At 38.0% G+C, this 19,405-nt stretch overlaps 1 protein-coding gene across 2 annotated transcripts in view; it reads left to right on the forward strand.

The window, feature by feature from the left end:
* Positions 1-15,124, forward strand: part of EED (embryonic ectoderm development) — a 31,636-nt gene extending 16,512 nt beyond the window's left edge. Inside the window, exons 8-13 of one of the 2 annotated variants that reach the window (XM_075546419.1) lie at positions 3,188-3,321; positions 5,048-5,153; positions 6,758-6,832; positions 12,003-12,161; positions 14,409-14,482; positions 14,820-15,124. In XM_075546419.1, the coding sequence (XP_075402534.1) occupies positions 3,188-3,321; positions 5,048-5,153; positions 6,758-6,832; positions 12,003-12,161; positions 14,409-14,482; positions 14,820-14,946 (675 nt within the window). In that variant the 3' untranslated portion in view covers positions 14,947-15,124. The remainder of the gene's footprint in view (positions 1-3,187; positions 3,322-5,047; positions 5,154-6,757; positions 6,833-12,002; positions 12,162-14,408; positions 14,483-14,819) is intronic. The other variant, XM_075546420.1, reaches the window with a different exon arrangement.
* Positions 15,125-19,405: the final 4,281 nt, after the last annotated feature.

Here is a 19,405-nt window from a genome sequence, read left to right on the forward strand (position 1 = left end):
AAATTAGCAATGTTTCTAAGGGATCTATCCTTGAATATAACATTCTAAAGTTAATTTTTTTAATGATTTAGACTAGGACAATATATACATCTCTATTATAGGACTTCACTACCGGAAGAATTTATTAACCTGTCATGAGCCTTGAGCTAGTTATTTTACGTAAACACAGTTTGAAATATATGATTCCTTTATTAGTTTTTATTTTTAACCTATTTTTTAAATGAACCCTAAAGCAATCTAACTCTTAGATGTCAACATAGAAGTCCAGATAAAATAAAATTTCATCTGTTTGAGGACATCAGAGTTGAATAAAGGGAAAGTCAAAAGTAACACTTGTCACTTTGATGATTTACCGTATTTTTAGAACTTTTAGTAGGAAATTAATTTAAAGTACCTAATAAAATAAGATAGCATTTATCATAAGGGGATTTATTCATTCCTTAAAAAAAATTTTGACTCTCTCACTCACCCACTCACTCTCTCACACTCACTCTCACACTCACTCACTCTCTCACTAAAAAATAAAAAAAATCTTAATAAATCATTTTATTGCGGGAGGCTCATGCAACTCTTATCACAGTCCATACACACATCCATTGTGTCAAACACATTTGTACATTTAAAAAATTTTTTTAAAACCCATCTTTTAAAAAATTTATTCATTATTACATTTTAGTCAAAAGAAAACAGAGATAGTATAATAGATACATGCTAATTATTTTAAAGTTCTTCTAAGTAATCAAAAGCTCATGCACACTTGTTATACTAAACCTAGACAAATGAATTGTCAAAATTGTACACCTTTTTTATTGCTGGCTGACATTACTTTTTTAAAAGTACTTCTATTGGCATATATTTCACATATCATATAGTTTAATTAAATTCAATCATATTAAGATTTGTGCAGTCATCACAGAACATTTCAGAACATTTTTTTTTACAATTTATTGGGGCTGATACAATTCTTTTCACAGTTCATACATATATATACATCAATTGTATAAAGCACATCTGTACAGTCTTTGCCCTAATCATTTTTTTCTCTTTTCTTCTTTTACATTTTATTAGGGACTCAAACAACTCTTACCACAATCCATACATATACATACATCAATTGTATAAAGCACATCCATACATTCCCTGCCCCAATCATTCTCAAGGCATTTGCTCTCCACTTAAGCCCCTTGCATCAGGTCCTCTTTTTTTTTCCCCCTCCCTCCCCATTCCCCCCTCCCTCATATGCCCTTGGTAATTTATACATCGTTATTTTGTCATATCTTGCCCTATCCGGAGTCTCTGCTGTCCCTCTCCCAGGGAAGAGGTCACATGTGGATCCTTGTAATCAGTTCCCCCTTTCCAACCCACTCACCCTCCACTCTCCCAGCATCGTCCCTCACACCCTTGGTCCTGAAGGTATCATCCACCCTGGATTCCCTGTACCTCCAACCCTCATATGTACCAGTGTACAGCCTCTGTCCTATCCAGCCCTGCAAGGTAGAATTCGGATCATGGTAGTTGGGGGGAGGAAGCATCCAGGATCTGGGGGAAAGCTGTGTTCTTCATCGATACTACCTCACACCCTAATTAACCCATCTCCTCTCCTAAACCCCTCTATGAGGGGATCTCCATTGGCCGACACTTGGGCCTTGGGTCTCCACTCTGCACTTCCCCCTTCATTTAATATGATATACACATACATATATACATATACACATATATACACATACATACACACACTTATATCTTTTTTTTTTTGCATGATGCCTTATACCTGGTCCCTTGGGCACCTCATGACCGCACTGGCCGGTGTGCTTCTTCCATGTGGGCTTATTTGCTTCTGAGCTAGATGGCCGCTTGTTCACCTTCAAGCCTTTAAGACCCCAGACACTATCTCTTTTGATAGCCGGGCACCATCAGCTTTCTTCACCACATTTGCTTATGCACCCATTTGTCTTCAGCGATCCTATCATGGAGGTGTGCAGTCAATGATAAGATTTTTTGTTCTTTGATGCCTGGTAACTGATCCCTTTGGGACCACTCGATCACACAGGCTGGTGTGTTCTTCCATGTGGACTTTGTTGCTTCTGAGCTAGATGGCTGCTTGTTTATCTTCAAGCCTTTAAGACCCCAGTCACTATCTCTTTTGATAGCCGGGCACCATCAGCTTTCTTCACCACATTTACTTGTTCACCCACTTTGGCTCCAGCCGTTGTGTCTCAGAACATTTTCTTATTGTCATTACTCCCCATTTCCCCCCAACCTCCCCGACCATGTCCCTATCTACTGCCCTTAATTAGGTTTACCTAGCCTGGAATTCATGTACAGAAAATCAAATAAACAACAAAACTCAATCAAATAAAATCTTATAAAGCAAACAAACCAACAACAGTGACCAGACAAAACAAAAACCTCCAAGAGAAAGCAGGAAATATTAAAAACTGAAACAACTTCAAATGGGCCAAAAGGAAGATCAAATGATTTACCGACATCTGACACAATCAACTTTGCAATGCTCTCTGCATGGTAGCAAGCGTATTCACATCCCCTGACCGTGTCAGAGGGTGTTCATTGGAGATTACCCCCGTTTCCCCACTGGAGAGTTAATCCAAGTGCGAACTCTGCTAATGGATTTTGGATTTCCCCTGTCATCCATAGCCTTCTGGAGACCAGGTGTTCACAACTTAAGCTATGTGACTGTTCCCTCCTTTCGGGTTAGATTTTTTTAAATTTATAATCCTTGGATCACCCAGACTGGTGTGCTTCTTTCATGTGGACTTAGTTGATGCCTCACTTATATGGCTGTTTATTTTAAAATAAGCCTTAAAAACCCCAGACAGTATTCTTTCTAAAGCCGGACACCATCTGGTTTCTTTACTAAACTTTGCTTTAGAACCCATATCTTCAATGATCTTTTCATGTGAGTGAGCTTCAAGCAGGCCCATGTAAAAAGAACATTTTGAAAATAGCACACAATCTGATTTAAGGCCTCTGTAGATGAAACCCAAATGTAAGTATGAGGTGGCTTCAAAAAGCCCACGGAAAAGTGGAATTAATAGCTATTGGAAGCACTCCATGAACTTTATAAAGTTCCCTCACTGATTTGAAATTCAGTTTTGACTGTTTTAACATTAAGTGAAAATTGGAACTATGCTGTATATACTAATCTACACTTCTATGTTATAAACAGGATTATGATCTTTTGGGTGAGAAAATAATGTCCTGTGGTATGGATCACTCTCTTAAACTTTGGAGGATTAATTCAAAGAGAATGATGAATGCAATCAAGGACTCTTATGATTATAACCCAAATAAAACCAACAGGTAACAGTTGTGGCGTATAAAACAGTTTCCTATTACGCACGGGAGTTGTTTATACTCTCCAACATTGAGTTTTAAAACTCCTTCCAAAACTTTATTGAGATTTAATTACCTTACATGAATTCATCTAATTAAAATAGGAGTTTTTTTATTTTTAATGTAACAATGCTTGTAGCTCAGTCTTTTAAACATCTTTTAAATTGAGTTTTCATCTTATTAGTATATTTGTCCTTTTTTCTTAGTTATAAATATAAAAATTATAAATCATTTTAAAGTGGAGTTCTTTAATTTGTGATAATACAATGCTTTCCATTACATGATGCTTAATTAATTACAAAGAAAATCCAAAGGAGCTGTGCCCCGTAGTTCTTAATGCCTGTGATTATCTTTTCAGAACCATATGAGACTATAAGTAACACTTTATCTGAAACACCGTGTGTCTGTGTTAGCTTTGCACGTTGCTTTGGCCTAGAGCTAGAGTTGTTTTCTGGCTAACAAAGCAGATTACCACCAGACTCTTAGTTAAATTTTTAAATTTATAATCAGTGCATTTCATTGCACTAACATTGATCAGGCCTCACTGGCCTCTAACAGTTAATAGAACCTTCGAATTTCTATTTTAAAACACAGGGGCTAACATAATATTACCTTTTTTTTCTTTCCAGAGCTTTGCATTCAATAGCATATTTCAAGACAAATAGTGTGCACTTTACCTGTTGCATTCTGTGCAACCCCCTCGACATTTCACCTTCTTACATGTGTTATATTTGTGGACATCTTGTATAAGTGACAACATATGGTTGTCCATATCTGATGATTACCAACAAATATGTTTGTGCTAGTCTTGAAGCTGCAGTTATAAAATATGTGCTTGGCTTAAAAAGCAATTCTTATAATTAAAGCAGAGTTAATTTTATACCGGATTATTAATAATACTCTAGTGTTTTATAAATGAAATGTCTTCAAATTTGAATGGGTAGGATTATTTGATTCAGCATAGCCCGGTAACATTTACCTTGGGGGAAAGGTAAAGAGAGAACATGTAATTTGCCCGAGACAACTAATTCATGGCATATTATAGTTGTACAGTTATTTCAATATTAAAAGATGCATCACTTATATGACTAGAAATGTTCGGCTTATTCTAGAATTGGTGGAAGCCTGCCTTCTCACAAGTTTCTTTCATGAAAATAATTTTCATTTTTAAAGTGTAATTATAGTTGTATGGAGTAGGTCATAGCTAATGAATGGCAACCATCTGTTAGCGGTCATTTTCAGAAATTTATTTTCAGGAGCAATCTTAATGTTATTGAATTGTTATGGGAAGACTATCTTTTAAAAAATTCTAGTTGTATGGGTAGCCATAGGTCCTTAATGATCAATTTTTAAAAATTGATTAGATTTCTTAGTATTCTTTTCTCTGCTTACCGTTGTTTAGAAAGTCTGAATTGATGCTTCATTTGGGCTTATATATAGTTACAGCAGGAACTTGTGGTTTTTATGCATGAACATTTAACAAACACAAATAAAACTGATTATGAGAGCTAATGGAAAGAATGCTGAAACAAAAGATGGAATGCAACGCCAGCCCTCAATAAACAGAGAAGATTGTGTTTGTTAGGCAGGGAACCAGATTAGTAGTCACCTATTCTCTCTTAAGGTTTAGAAATATGCAAATTGAAAATTAGTGGATGTACTTAAGTTTTGACATTGCCTTTTTTTCCCCCAGGCCATTTATTTCTCAGAAAATTCATTTCCCTGACTTTTCTACTAGAGACATCCATAGGAATTATGTTGATTGTGTGCGATGGTTAGGAGATTTGATACTTTCCAAGGTACAGTAACTGCTGTTAAGCTGTCTTTCCATTTTCCGTGTGTGTGCGTATGTGTGTGTGTGCGTGCACGTGCTGGAATTTTGTAGGGGAGTCAGTTTTTTTCTTTTTCAGCTTTAAAAAACAGAAAAATAGATAAACAATTGCCTTTTTTTCCTTCAGCCATGATATTACCATTTTGTTTGCTGTAGTATACTGTCTTTCCCAACGTGGATGATCTGTCCTCAGGACTGCACTGTAATCACCCAGAAGAGCCTGCAAAAGCAGACACTTATACTTTATCCTGGATTATGAACTGTAGCACAAAAGTTTTTAATTGCTAGGGAGGGCGCTGAGTAAAATAAAAAAATTTTTCTCCTGAACATGGGGCAATAGGCCAAATAAGTCTGGGAACCTATGCTTTAATAGGAAGTCCCTGGTGGGTCAAATGTTACTTCACTTGGCTGCTAACAGAAAAACTGAATGTTCCTGTTGACCCTGGAAGTGCGGTGGAAGAAAAGCCTGGTGATATACTTAATCAGCCATCAAAAACTACTCTGATGCATGGTCATCTGTGAACCAGAATTGATTGACAGCAACTCATGTTTTAGGGGTTATGTTTTATGTTCTTACCAGATGAAAACTGTAAATTATTCGGTGACATTGTTCTCTGATATCTGACATGTTAAAGAGCCTTATTAGAAGCCAATAGGTTTTTGTGCATGGTTTTTTGTTTTGATTTTTTTGGTTTGTGCATTTTAATACAATTTTTTTTTTTTACATTACAAAAATAGATGGCTATAGTTGGCGCTATGAGTTGGGATTGACTCAGTGGCAGTGAGTTTTTGATAGTTGGTGTACAGGTTAACATTGTTGGAAATGTTTTTGGGTTTTTTTGTGTGTGATAATTTAGAGAGGTAACGTGATGTCGTTGGAACCTTTAAGATTGTCAAGTTGGAGAAATAGTTATCCAGTTTATTTTCTTGATGTGGATTTTGGAATATTTCACGTTTTCCTGGGCAGAGCAAAGTGGTTTTTTTTTTTTACCCCCGCTCCCTTAATTTTGTGTGTATACTTTTACTTTTTTTATTTTTTTAATTTTGGAATAGTAGTAGATTCATAGGAAGCTTACAATAATGGAGAGGTCTCAGCTGCCCTTCACCCATTTCCCCTAGTATTTCTATCTTAAATAACTATAATCCAGGATGTTAACATTAGTACATTGTGTGTGTATAGTTCTGTCATTTTTTCATGTGAATTGTGTCATTTTCACAATGTTGTGTAAACAGAATCATGCAAAACAGGATCTTTTGAGATTGCCTTTTTTAACTAAGCGTAAATGCTGTGAGATTCATTCAACTTGTGTGTTGCATGTATCAGTAGTTCTCACTTTTGCTGAGTGGTTCCCATGGTATGGATGTATCAGTTTGTTTAAGTATTCATCTATTTTAGGACATTGGTTGTTTACAGTTTGGGAATATTATAGATATAGCTGCCATGAAAATCATATACAGATTTTTGTGTGGTCCTAAGTTTTCATTTCTCTGTGATAAATGCCTTAGAGCAATTGCTGGGTCATATGGTTACGTTTGTTTAGTTTTTAAAGAAAATGCCAAACTATTTTCCAGAGTGGCCGTGCCCTTTTACATTCCCACCAGAAATGTTTGAGAGATCCAGTTTCTCGGAAGCTTCGCCAGGATTTGGTATTGTCACTATTTTTTATTTTAGCTGTACTGATAGGTGTGTAGTAATACCTCATCGTGGTCTTAATTTGCATTTCCTTGATGATGCGTGATGTTGAACATCTTTTCATGTGCTTATTTGCCATCCATATATCCTTTTTGGTGATGTCTCTTCATATCTTTTACTCATTTTATAATTTGGTTGTTTTATATTTATGTTTTATTACAGTTTGAGTTTCAGGGTTCGTAGTGTATTCTAAATATGAGTCCTATGTCAGATAGGTGGTTTTCAAATACTTTCTTTCAGTCTCGGGGTTGTCTTTCATCCTCTTAACAGAGTCTTTCACTGAGCAAAGTTTTTTGAATTTTAATGAAGTCTTAATTTATTGGGTTTTTTTTAAGGTTATCTTAATGATTGAACTTTTGGTGGTGTTTTTAAGAACACTCCACCAAGACCTAGATCCAGAAGATGTCTTACTTCTAAAAAGTTTCATTATTTAAATATATAGCTCAATTTTTGTTGACTCTAGTGTAAGGCATGAGTTTTGAGGAGAAGTTCACTTATTTCCCAATAGATATCCAGTTGCTCCAGCACCATTGAATGGCCTTAGCTCCTTTGTCAACATGTATTTGGCCATTCTTAAGTGGGTTCTTTATTCCATTAATCTTTGTTTATCCTTCACCGATGTTACACAATCTCCACTAATGTACTTCTGTAGTAAATCTTGAAATCAAGTAGAATAACTTCTCCCTCTTTATCCTTACTTTGCTTCAAAATTGTTTAACTTGTTCAAATCTTAATGAGATTTTTAGTGGAATTTTGTTAAATTGAAAATATATGAAAAAATATATGTGTGTGTGTGTGTGTCAAGATAGGGGAGATTTCATATCTTTATGGTATAGAATCTTTCAATCCATGAACATGTTATGTATGTCTCACCATTTATTTAGAGCTTTGATTTCAGTCATCACTATATTGTTATTTTTAACATACAACTCTTGCACATATTGTATTAGATTTACGGTGGGGGGGGAACAAAAAATTGTAGAAAAATGTAGTTTAAAAGTTATGGAAACTTTTCATTGTTTTTTTTTAAGATTATGGATAACCTTAATGTCTGTTTTCACATGTTTGGTGCCACTCTTTAGAAATGTAGTTGTTTTATGTATTGATCTCGAAAATTGGACTTCAGCCGAACTGGTAGTCCTAGAAGCTACTTGGGCTTTTCGTTGTTGTTCTGTAGAGTTGTTGGGTTTTTCTAGGTAGACTATCATGTCACCTGCAAATAGTTTTATTTCTTAGCTGAATTGTAAACCTAACTTTCCTTGACATACCGAGCTGGTGCACATCTAGTACGTACGTCAGGGAAACCTGTGATTCCATTCACTACTAGGCATGCTAGCTGGATAGCTTGATATAGATGTCGTGCCCTTCATCCACGACTACTCCCTCTGCTCTGAGTTTTCGGGAACTGATTGCTTTGGCTTATTTATTCTTTCTGCCATAGACAGCGTTACAGTCTCAGACACCCAGAGGGACAGTTTTACCCTGCCCGTTGGGTTCTCTCAGTCAGCACAGACTTGATGACAGTGAGTTTGAGTTAAAGCTTAAGGTGACATTGGGATTACTCTTAGGGGCTTCATTTTTAATGTCGGCATTTACGGTTACAAATTCCTGTCAACACTTTTAGGAGCATACCACATTTTTTAATATAAAATACATTGTTTAGATTCTAGATTTTCTTGTTATTCTCTACTGGTTGCTATATGATTCCATTATGCCCAAAGAATTCACTCTTTTGCTTTCAATTGTGTTTTTTTTTTCCTTTTTGCTTTCAATTGTTTAACAATATTTTGAGTTGCTTTATGTGCCTATTTTGGTATATTTACCATAGAGCTTGAAAACATTGTGTGTGTGGAATGTTCTAATAATTACATATTTTTAGTTGATGGATTTAACTTTTGAGAGAGATGGAAATCTCCAGTTAAAACTTTGAATTTGTCGTCCTTTACAGTGCTTTTGCGTTCTGTTGTTTGATGTCTCACGGTCTTAGTGGTGTGACTCTTTCATCATGTAATGTTTCTCTTGTTCCTGGTAATTTTCTTCTTTTTGATATTTTCTTTATTTGATACTAATATAGCTATCCTGCATTCTTTCTTTTCTTCATCCGATTACCCTTTCATTTTTCAGGAGTATTTTCACTGAATATGGGATTCTGAGTTGTCAGTTCTTTGAGCACTTGATAAATATCTCTCCTTCGTGGTTTCTGTTGAGAAGTAGGTCATTCATGTTTTCTTCCTCATATGGATAAGATGTTCTTTTTGTCTTCCTATGTTCAAGATTTAGCTTTTGGTTTTCAGAAGCTTGAGCATGGTATGTCTTGAGGTGGCTTCTTTGGGATTGTCTTGGTTTGGATTTGCTTGCCGCCTTGAATCTGTAGGCTTATATCTTTGAGATATAATGTGTCTCAAATAGAGGAACTTGTCATTATTTGAATTATTTTTTAGCCTTACCCTTTTCCTTTTGCGATGCCATGACAAATGTTAGCTCCTTCATTTGGTCTCTGTGAGTCTATCATCCCCATCACCACCACCCCACATACAGATGCACGCTCCTTCACCCCACCCCGGTTATAAAATTTCCATTTGATTCTTTTTATTTATAGTTTATTTTTGGCAGAGACTTGTTTTTAAGAATTTTCCTAGCGCTATGTGTAGCATTTTCATGATGGCCACCAAAATTTTGTCAAATAGTTTTAACATGTGTCTTAGTGTTGGCTTTTGTTGATTTTTTTTGTTGTTGTTAAAGTTGAGATTTCCCAAATCTTTGTATGGTGGCTGATTATTGGTTGAGACCCATTTACTAGTTCTTATTTAGACCTTATAGCAGGGCTGTGTCAGGCACTTTGCCTGCTGTGACCCGGGAGCACTGCCTCCTGCTTGCTTATGGCAATCCAGCTTTCCCACTGTGTTCTAGGTTGGCTTTGGGCTGGTGCCTTCTTACGGGTGTCAGGGCAGAGGAATTCAGGCAGTCATTAGACCACAGTTGGGAGAGCAGGGATTGCTCATTACTGGTGGGGTAATGGATATGCCTTGGGCTGCTAAACCACAAGGCCAGTAGTTCAAAACCACCAGCCTCTCTAAAGAAGAACAATGAGGCTTCTGTTCCCATAAAAAGTTAAAATTTTGAAAAGGCACAGGGACAGGCCTAATCTGCCCTGGGGGTGGGGGTGGGGGTTCTACTAGTCAGAATGGACTTGATGGCAATGAGTTTGATGCTAAGTTTTATGCGCCCTACTGTCTGGTGGTTGTGAACGGCCCCGTCACAAGGTCTGATAATACTACAGCCAGAGTGAAGACCCATTTCTTAACTGTTGCGGGCAGGCACTTGTGCTTAGTTACTTCCAGGGAACAATTTCCCACTGGACCTTTGTTGGTTTGGGTGGGTCTTTTTATTTTATTTATTTTTAATGTTTGATGAAAGTAGAGAAGTTACTTCTAAATGTTTCCTTCAGTCTTGCCTGCCATTTTCTGTAGAGTTTTAGCTAGACAGCAGCAAGCTTTTTGATGGTGTTTTTTGGTCCTCTCTGGTTGGCATTTCCCTAGCATGTGACTTTTTACTGAAGTAAAAGAAAAACCAGAAGAGTTAACTCTTTATTGTTTAGGTATCAAGATACCTAACCTGTTTGCCTTCTTCTCTCTACTTTCCCAAATCTCCTTGTGTTTTTGTATTATAAAATGTCCAGTTTTTAGCTGTACTTGGCAAGATGAATAGATAAAAGTACATTCATCACAAACTTCTGGAAGCTGAACTGAAAAGCCAGCAGCAGTCATTTTTTTTACATTTTTAGACCTCACCCCCAGAGATTTTAAATTTTGCACACAGGCTTAGGCTTTTGAAAGTTTTGAAGTTCTCTAGATGATTTTGAAATACAGCACAGCCATCTAATAGCTTGGGGAAATTAATTTTACCCCCCTCTGCCGTAGTTATGTTCGAGGGTGCCCTGCTAATTAGGGATCGTACACCACTGTGGGTGGTGAGGTGTTTCTGCCTACCTGGCCGAAATGCATTTAGTAGGGTGTGGGTGTAGCAGCCATAGTGAGTGCTTTGAGAAGACTCCAGATGAATGGTTCTGTTGTCCACTTGGAGTTACGAGTCACTAGACTATGTGATCACTTGAGCACTTCATGAGAAAGAAAGGTTTTGCGTAACCCACACTCACTGCTGTGGAGTTGATATGACCCACAGTGGCCCTGCAAGACAGTTAGCGTGTCCAAGTCTGTAAGTCTTTACAGACGACGCTGGCATATCTTTCTCCTGCAGAGGAGCTGGTTGGTTCGAGCTGCTAACGTTGGTTAGCAGCCCAGTGCTTAACTGTTGCGTCACAGGGGCCCTGCATGCCTCGTAGTAGGAAAACTGGCCCTGCCATTTCTGTTCAGAAACACTGATGAAAATAGTAGAACAAACATTCCGCACAGTTGTGCGGTTTTCCTTCCCCCCTTTGCTTCCCTAGAAGTGTGCTGGTACAGGAAAGGGAAAGCAGAACTTCTCGCTAATTAAATCCATCCCCATTCCGGTGTCTTGACATTAAACCACTGTGTTTACTTCCTGATGTTGCTTTTTTATAATCTAATCCTCAAGGCTCTTTCCATGGTTTTATTAGCTTTCCTAAAGCAGCAATTGAGCATCTACCATGTAGCAAGCATGGGGATGAAGGACGGGCAGCAGTTAGTTAACCAGGTGAAAGGAGACACGTGATTTAATGGTGGGCAGTTGGGGATGTGACCAGATGACTCTAATGAAGTAATGTCATCGGGCCTGATTACGAGGGGCCTTGGATTAAGTCTTTGTGACTTTACCTTTGCTTTAAGACTGGAAGTCTGAGTGTCAAAGTATCTCTAGCTAAATTTTGTAAGAGACACTGTGATTTCCAAAACGAATATTCCAAAAACAGTGAAACCTTTTTCTTTATTGTCTGAATCTGCTGATAACCAAACTTACTGTCTCAAATGTAGATACTTAATTGATAAATAATAGATGACTACAGATCTCTGAATTTATTAAGTAGATGGGAAAACTAGGTTAAGAGCTATCAGTTCAAAAAATGATAAAGGAAATCTTTGATTTTAATTTTTAAAATTAGTTTTACAATTAACATTTCTCTCTTTCCTTCCTTTATTTTTCTTTAAGTCTTGCGAAAATGCCATTGTATGCTGGAAACCTGGCAAAATGGAAGATGATATAGATAAAATTAAACCCAGTGAATCTAATGTGACTATTCTTGGGCGATTTGATTACAGCCAGTGTGACATCTGGTACATGAGATTTTCTATGGATTTCTGGCAAAAGGTAGCAACGTGTTTAAAATGACTCATCTTGGGAAAGTTCCCTGCAATGTTTTTGTTTTGCATATATATTCTATTCTCGCTATGCCTTGGTGTTAAATATTGTTTACCCTGCTGCCCTTTGATGTTATTCTACCTGGTGGCCCTGCACACTATCTGTAAGACATATTACATATTGGCAATTAGTGTCAGAGTTCACTCTATAGCACCTTTTATTCAGACATAGTGGTTCAGCTGTATGGGTTCAAATTGACAAGAGCTACTCAAAAGATTAGATCATAAACATATGGTGCAATGAATTTGTGTTACGGAGAAGGAGGACAAGAATGGTTCACAGTGTAAGATGAATGACACTGAATTATACTTACAGAAATTTGACTTGCCTGTATATCAAGGTTGGTAAAGTACAGGAAGACTCTCAGGAGATGTACTGACACAGCAGCTGCAACAATGGTCTCCAGCACAGAAAGAATTTTGAGGGTGGAACTAGGCCTGGCAGTTATGCATAGATTGCTGGGGGTCAGAACCGACTCAATGGCACTGTGAAAAACAACAGTCTCAACAACAATAAAATAGAATTAAAAAAAAATAATTTCAGGGGGATTGAAAAAGGAAATTGAGGAGCTGATTCCAGGAACCCAAGCAGAGCGAATTTTGAGAGTGAGGAGGGCAACGAATGTATAAGTGCTTTACACAATTGATGTATGTATGGATTGTGATAAGAGTTGTATGAGCCCCCAATAAAATGATAAAAGAATATTTCAGAGATTAGCATGTTAACCTTATTGTGTAGTTTTTTTCCCTAGAAAAATAGGAAATAGTGATAGATGATAAATACTAGTTTTTTTTAATTATAAGCAAATTTTGTGCTGTGAGATTTTGATGACCACTCACCTGGGTATTTATTTTTTCTTTTTTAAAATCATTTTATTGGGGGCTCATACAACTCTTATCAAAATCCGTACATCTATCCATTGTGTCAAGCACATTTGTCTTTTGTTGCCATCATCCTCAAAACATTTGCTTTCTTCTTGAGCCCTTAGTATCAGCTCATTATCCCCCTCCCTTCCCACACCCTCTCTCTCATGAACCCTTTATAATTTATGAAATATTGTTATTTTGTCACTGTCCGACCTCTCCCTTTTGGGTGTTTATTTTTTCAAGAAAGACTAGTATATCAAAATAACGATGTATAAATTACCAAGGGCATATGAGGGAGGGGGGACTGGGGAGGGAGGGGAAAAAAAAAAAAGAGGACCTGATGCAAGGGGCTTAAGTGGAGAGCAAATGCCTTGAGAATGATCGGGGCAGGGAATGTATGGATGTGCTTTATACAATTGATGTATGTATATTTATGGATTGTGGTAAGAGTTGTATGAGTCCCTAATAAAATGTAAAAGAAGAAAAGAGAAAAAAATGATTAGGGCAAAGACTGTACAGATGTGCTTTATACAATTGATGTATGTATATGTATGAACTGTGAAAAGAATTGTATGAGCCCCAATAAATTGTTAAAAAAAAAGAGACTAGTATATAAGAACTTTGTACACTTTTTTGCAACAGTAGTTTGGATGGGAGAGCACCATACTAAAAGTATGTGTTATCAAGTCCTTCATAAATGTGCGAAATACTTTCTCATTTATGTAAGATGCCTCTGTAAAGTAGTCATGTGTCTTAATGTCCCCCTGGGAAACAGCTAACCACATAAACTACCATGGTCCTAAGCACTGTAAAGCCTAGTTTATTAAAAAAAAACAGGTACATACAGTGGAATGGTCATGCATTTGAAATGCATATCAAAACATTATTATTGTATTCATAGAAAGATAATCTTATATACTGTCTGCTAAGACACATTTAATTAACTTTATGAAACATACCTAACTAACTGTTCATTCAGATTTACATGCAAATTCAACTTAAAGACCTTAGGAACAGAACTTGTTAGTAATCCAGGGATTGCCAGTATATAATATGCTATTGTCTCTATATAATAAGATATTCCTGCAGTGCCCAAATAACGTAATGTTTTTCTCACAGAATATATCATGGGCATTAATTAACATGTGACTGTATGTTACTCTTACTCCTGCGTACATATTGGGAATATTAGCTACACAAAAACAGTCAGGAATATAGCCAGAGTCAGAAGTAAAGGTTTTCCAAAATAAACATGCCTTAGGGGGTTGCTTGAGTGCTGTATAGTTTGGTGTTTTGGTTAACTTGTTATATTTTAAATATGTTCCCACAGATGCTTGCACTGGGCAATCAGGTTGGCAAACTGTATGTTTGGGATTTAGAAGTAGAAGATCCTCATAAAGCCAAGTAAGTATTTAAACATGATGTGAGAAATGGTTTCTGCCTTTTTTTGTCTTTATACAGGAAACACTGTCTATAATAAGTTGAATACTATTTTTTAAATCTCTAATTTTTACAGGCAGTCAGTGATAATATTTCTCTTTTGAAGTAAATTGAGGTGCCTCTTAAACTTAGAATGAGAGAGCTTCAAAAAGTTCCTGGAAAATTGAAGTAGAAGATAGTAAAAATTTCCCATTATCCATAAATCCAAATTTATTAAATTTAAAGTTGAGATTTATATTTTGCATGTGCTGTTGGAAGTTAGCAACTAGCGGTGTTTAACCTGTTGGCTTTTCCCCTCTAGGTGCACAACACTGACTCATACGAAATGTACAACCGCTATTCGGCAAACCAGTTTTAGCCGGGACAGCAGTATTCTCATAGCTGTTTGTGATGATGCCAGTATTTGGCGCTGGGATCGACTTCGATAAATGAACGTTTTTCTTAATCAGAATTAGAGTGTTGTCTGTACACAATTGAATCTTGTAACTTGCTAGTAGGGCCACATATAGAGCATTTAGAGTTGTCTTTCAGCATTCAATCAGGCTGAGCTGAATGTAGTGATGTTTACATTGTTTACATTCTTTGTACTGTCTTCCTGCTCAAACTCTACAGCTTTTAATAAAATTTATTTTTATAAAGTTGTGTGGTATTTTGGTTTATTTCCATCATAACAGGTTGTAAACAATAAAATATTGACTTTTTTGTACTGACCTTTTAAAAATGATTTTATAATGCTTCTGAAGCTACAGTGGTTAAACGTTGGCTCTAGATCTGAGTTCACTTTAAATCTTGGGTCTACTGAGGACTATGTGACCTTGGAAAAGTAACATCTGCCTCGATTTCCTCACGGATCTTACACAGGTAATCATACCTATTTCATGGACAGAGTCCTGTTGGCTCCTAGGGATTAAGCACTAGGCTATGGGCTGAAAGATCAGTAGTTTGAACTCACCAGCCTTCCGTAGGAGGAAACTGTAGGGAAGTCCTGCTGTTCTTTGGGATTACTGTGAGCTTTTCAAGGCATTTAGAATATTGCTTGTCGATGTAGAAGACTTGGCATCTCACTGAACACGTACTGTGGATCCTCTGGGATTCTGTGTTTATGGGGAATTGTGAGGAGAGCAGCGAGAAATAACAGCATGCACACATTGCACATAGCCGCTCAAATGTGTTCTACTGTCCCATCGGACCTCAAGTTCATTAAAGAAAGTGCAGGGCCTTCCTAAGCACGGTGCCCTGTACTACCGTGGATGTTAGATTTCTAGGAAGCTGACCCTGCTTGGGGAGACTTGAGGTTTTGTGCCTCTCCTTTCCTGGTAGCTCCATCTGGTGCTGACATTTCTGTTGGCAGGTTCTTAGTTCCTTTCTAGACATTTAATAGTTCCTGTTATATGTCTAGCTTTCTCTTGGTGTCTTTGGTCAGGTGAGTAAATGACCCTCCGCTTCCCTCCAAAACCCCCCCAAAAAATTCAGTACTTTAACCAAAGGAAATAGAGGAGACGCTGGGGGTACCATATTGTCCTCTGTTGGGAGGGGATCTGAAGAAATCAGAGGCAGAATAGATGTAGCTAGCAGTTAGAGACTTCAACTACAATGAAGGCAGAACTTTTAGAAGAACAAGGGTTAAGAGGACCAAGCTGCAACTTTGTACATGGCCTTTGAAGTGGCATCAAAAGGATTCCAACTCATTGAGCCCATGTGTGACCATAGAACTGCCCATGGGGTTTTGTGCTTTTTTCCCCACTTTTAACATTGAAGGAAGCAGATTACCAAGTCTTTTTCCATTGAGTTACTGGGTAGGTTTGACCTAAGTCCAAGTTGTTTTTAAGCAAATGCCTGAGAAAGGCAGTTTATTTAAAGCACTGGTGATCACTTTGTCCAGAGCACTGAAAACATTCTTTATTTGAGGCAAAGGGACAATCATTCTAATTAATTACATCTTCAGGCTTAAGTATTCACATCAATTTTTAAATTCTGCAAGGCAATCATAATAAGGAACAGAATTCACAGCCCACTAATACATTGAGCTCAACCTGCCATTTGAAACACGTTGATCTTGGGGATATGTGTTAGGTGACTCACTTGGGTGACTCACTGGGAGTGGGATGTAACATTGTCAGAAAAATGTAAGTTAAAAAAACCCTACCTCGTCCCTTTGTAACCAACGACTATAGCTCTGATACTGCCAAGATGTAACTTGCCCTACTTTCATTTATCTGGATTTCCCCTGCAGTGATTTGTAGAAAATGACATCTAAGTGGTGGATTTCTAAAAAGATTCTTGGTATTTTGTGGTTATTCATGGCAAGAATCATTTTACCTTCCTTGCTTCGGTTACCCAAGCTACATGTGAAGTTAAAAACAACACTGGGTGATTTCTGTACGTGTTTCCATTTAATTCTGGCACCATTGTCAGTTACTCAGCAACCCATTAATTGTGAGAAGTGTCTCATACTGAGCTGACACCTTGTACTATTGTGGCCATTATTTTATTCAAAGAGAAATAACATTTTACTGGTTAAGATCTTATGTAAAAATGTGTTTTTTATAAGTAATTGTAAATCAGGATTCAGTAATCCAAGTTCAGAGTAGCCGCCTATTGGAAGTCACATCATCCAGATGAGTGGGACCATTAGCGTGCGGTCATATGGTGTCCAAGGGTTTTCTGAGAGGCAGGGACTTACAAAGGACAAAGGGAGGGCAACAGACACAAAAGCGTGATGGGTCATAATTCAGTGCATCAGAGTTTTAGGTGGGAATGGGACCATGAGTGGGACTAGAGCTGACTGAGACTCAGTCACTCCAGTATGCTAATCTCTATCAAGGACTCACCCAGGCAAGCCCCTAAGGGGCACTGCCCCTCTAGAGGTTGGCCAGTAGAGGGAATCTGATGGTTATCCTCCTCCTAAGACACTCGGGCAAGACTGTTCAAACCCTGTGTAATGGTCAGAATTCTGTAGAGGCCTCGTCCATGTGGGCACTCACCAAATTAATTTGGGGTTTTCACTGTTACCAAAAACCTGCAAACTCAGTGCTCAGAATTTAAGTTCTAATACAGAGTTCAGAATTCTTGAGCTGGTGACTATTGATTGCATTAGTGCCCCCCCCCCCCACACACACACACACACACCTCCAGAGCCCATGTTTCATCTTAAAACCTTAAAATAGCTGAGATGCCATCTTGAGCACCCTACATTTCATTTTCTGACCACACGACTTCCAAGGTGAAGTCAGGAGCCAGGGAGTGGAGGTAGCCCTGAGCAGTCTTCCTAGTAATCCTCAGAAGGCAGGGAGGAGCTGTTTGCTTATGAGATACAGAGAAAGGTGAAGTTGGAATGCAAAAAAGGGTAGCCTTAAAACGAATTCCCCTCAAAACGAATTCCCCTGACAAAATCTCACTGCCATGAAATCCATCGTGACTCACAGTGAGCCTCCAGGACTGTAGAACTGCCCTTGTGGGCTTCCAAGACTAAATATTTGCAGGAGTTGTTGTGTTGAACTGCTGAAATCACTGACCTTGTGATTAGTTTAAGGAGTCAACCTTGACCACATCTGGGCTCAGAACTAAGACATGTAAATAGAAGATAGCTATCTCCTTTGTTCTCCATTCTGGCCTAATGGACCCCTTCTGTCTTAACTACAAAAGCTTTTACTAAAGTTCTTTGCAGAAGTTATAGTTTATGGTTAGCTTATGTATTGTTAGAATCATCACTGTCTATAAACAGCTAAGCCTGTATCCCATCTCTCTTTTCTCTTTATCCCATATGCCGCATAGTGTTTTCTTTCCTCACTTTTATCAGGAGGAACCCTGATGGCTACCTGGAAGGTCATCAGTTTGAAAAGAGGAGCCTCTCCTTGGGAGGGAGACAGAGCTTTCTACTCCCGCAAAGAGTTATAGTCTCAGGAACCCGCAGGGCACTTGTACCCTGTCCAATAGGGTTGCCTGTGAGGTGGCATCAACGTCATGGCAGTGAGCTGCTCTTGGTTTGACTTTGAGAAAGATGAGGTTTTCAACTCCCAGAAAGAGTTACAGTCTGAGTAAGTGTGCACCCCTGACAACCTTGGTTCCATCCTAAACCTTAAAATTCGTTCAAGTGCCATCCTAGTACCCCCATATTCACTTTCTGACCACAAAACTGACAAAGCAGAGTCCAAGGAGACAGGAAAGGGCATCAGCAATGTCCTTGGCAATCCTAGAGGCAGGGAGGAGCCCGTTTCCAGGAAAGATAGATGAAGATAGTATAAACACTGAATAGACAAAAACAAAGGATAAATGAAGGTGAAATAGACACAAAGGATGAGATTAGACAAAAAGTTCTTAACACCAATATATGCAAATAGGAGAGTCTTTGTCCACCCCAATTCTGACCTGGTGGATCAGCAAAAGACCCCTCCTGACTTTTTAAAATGATTATTTTAAACAAGAAGTTTATTTTAACAAAAATGCTTGCCTTGAAGGGAAACCCAGGCTTCATTTTTTTGAGAGTGATTTTCCCCTACTTAAAGATAGAGTCTATGGGCAAAATCGTTACTAATGCAGGGGCATCAGAAGATAAAGAATACAGTCACTGTACTGAAAAAGCTAGTCCACATTCCACTATTTCAGGAGTTAGCATAGGAGCAAGGACCAGCGGTGCTTAAGGAAGAAGTTCAAGACACACTGTAAGCAGCCCAAAAACAAAGCTCCAGGAATTGACGGAATACCAACTGAAATGTTTCAACAAGCGAAGGAAACACTGGAGAAAGCACACTCACTTGTCTGCAACAGGAAATTTGGAGGACAGCTGCTTGGTCAACTGACTGGAAGGGACCCGTATTTATACTCATTTCAAAGAATGATGACCCAACAGAATGCTCAAACCATAGAAGAGCGTCACTAATATTACAT

Source organism: Tenrec ecaudatus, chromosome 4 (assembly GCF_050624435.1).
Source record: "Tenrec ecaudatus isolate mTenEca1 chromosome 4, mTenEca1.hap1, whole genome shotgun sequence".
Classification (NCBI taxonomy): domain Eukaryota; kingdom Metazoa; phylum Chordata; class Mammalia; order Afrosoricida; family Tenrecidae; genus Tenrec; species Tenrec ecaudatus.